Genomic DNA, 3,256 nt, shown 5'->3' on the forward strand with positions numbered 1-3,256 from the left:
GTCACCATCGGAGGACCACAATCTCCGGGCCAGGTGCTAAGTCCGAGGTCGCTGCACAAATCTGCATTTTGATGGCGAATCCAAGGCATCTGTCCTGAGCGCCGATTCCCAGAGCTCTGGTTGAGTTATTAGCCAGGGTAGTTGTTACGATATAATCAACAGAATTAATTTACAACATTTTTTAACTTATTTTAACATGGTTATCATTTTTAATTTCCTGGAGGAAGTTTATTTAATCTTAGTAATAAACTCAAATCCTAAAATAATCAAGTCAACTCAATTTTTTCTTCTTTCGAAAGCTATATTTTCCTCGTATAATTTCCCTTGATTATTGCTGCCAGAAATGCTTGCACAGATGCTGCCCAGACTCATCTTTTGGGCTTTCCGGCGAAAGCAACATTTGTTTCCAATTTCAAATGGACGTGGATGGTGGGGTTTCCTCGGGTCTTCCGCTGCAGTAATGACGCAAATCGGCCTAAATAACGAGCGGCTGGCATTTGGTCAACAAGTGGAGCGAGATAGAGCAGTCGCGGAGCTGGTTGCGTTGCCAACTCAGCAGACTGTTTTATCCTTCGATTCCCACCAGCCAGTCGGTCAGGCCCTAATGAGACGCAATGAGGAGGAACCAGGCAATCAGGGACTTGCTTGGTTGTGAAATGGAAATTAGACTGCATCCCCAGCTGTGGCCATGGGCGTTTCAAAGGGGGCGTGCCAGCCGGTTCAACTCTTAATTTAATTAAGTTGATGTTAAGCGAACTCAGACTCGAGGTTACTGGATAGATCTTGAATTCATGAAATATTAATATCAAAGTCGGAAGGAAGTTTGGAACCAAAGATGGGTTTACTGTGCTTTTAATGTCATATTTGACCAGGTGAATTTTTTGCCAATCGAGTCCAGAGCGTTCTGTGAGATGTCTATAAAGCTAACCGACAATGCCATGTGCCAGTTTCGCGTTGCCAAGGTGTTCCAGGAGGCGGAAGAGCAAACCATTTCCCTGGACTTCTCGCGCGACGGACGACGTCTTCTCACCTGCTACCCCACCAAGATGACCATCTACAACTGTGCCCGCCAAGCAACGCTCTGTCAGGTCAACCTCCAACACTACAGGCCGGAGGTGGCCTGTTTCGCCCAGCAGGACACTCGTGCTCTGCACTCTGCCTCAAAGGTAAGAGTTTTTCTAAGGAGTTTCATAATGTTGTATAGGGGGAGCAAGGCATTTCACTTGAAGAATTCCCCGAATTTCCGAGAATTTCTGTTAAGAATTTCCCTCAATTTAACTTCTTTCTGGTACAAAGTCCTGGAAATTATTTATATAATTTCTGAGAAGTTTGCAAAAGGGTGAAAGAGACCCCTTTAAAGAGTTTCTTAATTATTTATAGTTCTAATATTTATTATTTCAATAATTAATTAATTTAGTTTTTCATGTCCTTTTTTACCATCCAGTACGATTGCGCCATCCGATGCCTGGATCTCGAGACCGGCCATTGCGTCCGCCTCTTTAATGCCCATTCAAGGTCTGCCCATATTCTGGTTTCTCAGCCGGGAAGCCAGAACATCTTCCTCAGCGCCGGTCGCGATGACCAGATCTTTGTATGGGACTTCCGGTCCTCCTCGTACATTCACCACCTGAAGGAGCTGCATAGACCGTTGTGCGCCTTTGATCCGGCAGGACTCGTGTTTGCCACGAGCTCGGGTACGGAGCGGATCGAGATCCACGATGTGCGGATGCTGGGAGAAGAGCCGTGCCAAAAGTTCGACTACCAGTTCAGTGCCAGCGCGAAGTGGACACAACTGCAGTTCTCGCCGGATGGAAAGAGCCTCCTCTTATGCACCGATCACTCCTGGTGCTTCAGCGTCAATGCCTTTGACGGGAAGTACATGCAGTCATTTACGGGCTTTGGCAACGATAAGAGGCAGTTCCTAGAGGCCACCTACTCACCGGACTCCCAGTTCGTGCTTTCCGGCGCTGACGCGGGCAGGGTTCATATCTGGCGAGCGGACAACGGCAATCCGGTGGCCGTACTCAAGGGCAACAATGTGGGAGCGGTTCGATGTCTGCGTTTCAATCCCCAGCTTACCATGTTCGTGAGCAGCGACCAGCTGCTTGTCTTCTGGATGCCCATGGCCCAAGGGAAGTACGAATGGGTGGATCGTCTCAAACCAGGAGAAACCACTGTCTGGAAGGACGAAGACCATTCCGGATTCCACCCCAAAAAAGTGCCTCAACCTAAATGTATGCCCAAGCCGATGGTGGACCTGCAGCAGTTACATAGGGCGCTCCGCTCCAGTAGTTGGGGAACGAAACCCAAGAGACCCCGGCCCGAAGAAACCTCTGTTGATCTCACTAAGGACCAGGGTAGTGAGAGTTCGGTGGAAGAGGGCGAAATATCAGATTAAGGACCCGCAGAAGCCGGGGCACTTGGCCAACTCCCCTTATGCCGGCTGGGAGAGGACTTGCAACCAATCGTCCCTCTGCTTTCCAGACACAAATTGTTAAGTTCTGCCAGCAAATTGCACAGCTGGCTGCCCACCGAGTTGCGAAAGTTCGCCCTTTTGGCCAAGTTCTCTCCTCTGTATGTTATGTGCGCTTGAAGCACTGACAAGCGTTTCATTTATAGTAGTTTCTGTGGCCATAGAAAGAATTCCCTCTCTTTTAATATTAATGAAATCTTTTGGCCCGAAAAGCCCCAAATAGAGCACACAAATTGCCGTTGAACTTTCTGAAGTTGTAACTCTAATTGAATATGTGAATGGGTTGCTCAGTTGCTCCCTAAGGAAAACTTTTCATGGGCCTTATGAAGTTTTGAATGCCTCGTCAGAGCCAGAGGCAACGGCAACTGTTAAGAATCTCAAATGTCCTTATTCAAATAGGGATTATGTGGTTGACAGAAGAAGCTAAGAAGTCCCATTTTTAAAGGACATTGAAGACTACAGTTTAATTATAAATTTATAAGGCGTTCAATAAGCTTTTAGCAGTTAATTTACGTGGCTTCAATGGCGGCTTTAAGCATTACTTAAATACCCAAAGTCTTCAATGTTTGATCAAAGTTGCGCTGTAAGTGTGCAACTGCCAGACACTCGAAAAGTCAACAAACTAACTAAATGCACTCCTGCTGAAGTAGTTTCGGGTGTTGCAGCGGGGAGAACAAGAACAATAACGCTGGCAGCCGAGAACTTCTCATTATGCTAATTAAGTACAAAAGTTGAAAACTAAAACTAGGCAAACATAAATTAACGCATGCGACAAATGTGCAG

The 3,256-nt window shown here is 46.7% G+C and overlaps 1 protein-coding gene across 1 annotated transcript; it reads left to right on the forward strand.

The window, feature by feature from the left end:
* Nucleotides 1-833: 833 nt before the first annotated feature.
* On the forward strand, nucleotides 834-2,715 carry LOC108077358 (WD repeat-containing protein 82). Its single transcript, XM_017170652.3, has 2 exons — nucleotides 834-1,166; nucleotides 1,445-2,715. Exons 1-2 carry the CDS (start codon nucleotides 912-914, stop codon nucleotides 2,396-2,398), a joined length of 1,209 nt encoding a protein of 402 aa, XP_017026141.1. The 5' UTR covers nucleotides 834-911; the 3' UTR covers nucleotides 2,399-2,715.
* The last annotated feature ends 541 nt before the right edge of the window (nucleotides 2,716-3,256 follow it).

The sequence above is a fragment of the Drosophila kikkawai genome, chromosome 2L (genome assembly GCF_030179895.1).
Source record: "Drosophila kikkawai strain 14028-0561.14 chromosome 2L, DkikHiC1v2, whole genome shotgun sequence".
NCBI classification, from domain to species: domain Eukaryota; kingdom Metazoa; phylum Arthropoda; class Insecta; order Diptera; family Drosophilidae; genus Drosophila; species Drosophila kikkawai.

What these genes read in the sequence shown, in the direction of transcription:
- LOC108077358 (XM_017170652.3), top strand. Translation starts at nt 912, where the DNA reads ATGTCTATAAAGCTAACCGACAATGCCATGTGCCAGTTTCGCGTTGCC. An exon ending in CTCTGCACTCTGCCTCAAAG is followed by an intron (nt 1,167 to 1,444) that starts GTAAGAGTTTTT and finishes TTTACCATCCAG; the next exon opens with TACGATTGCGCCATCCGATG.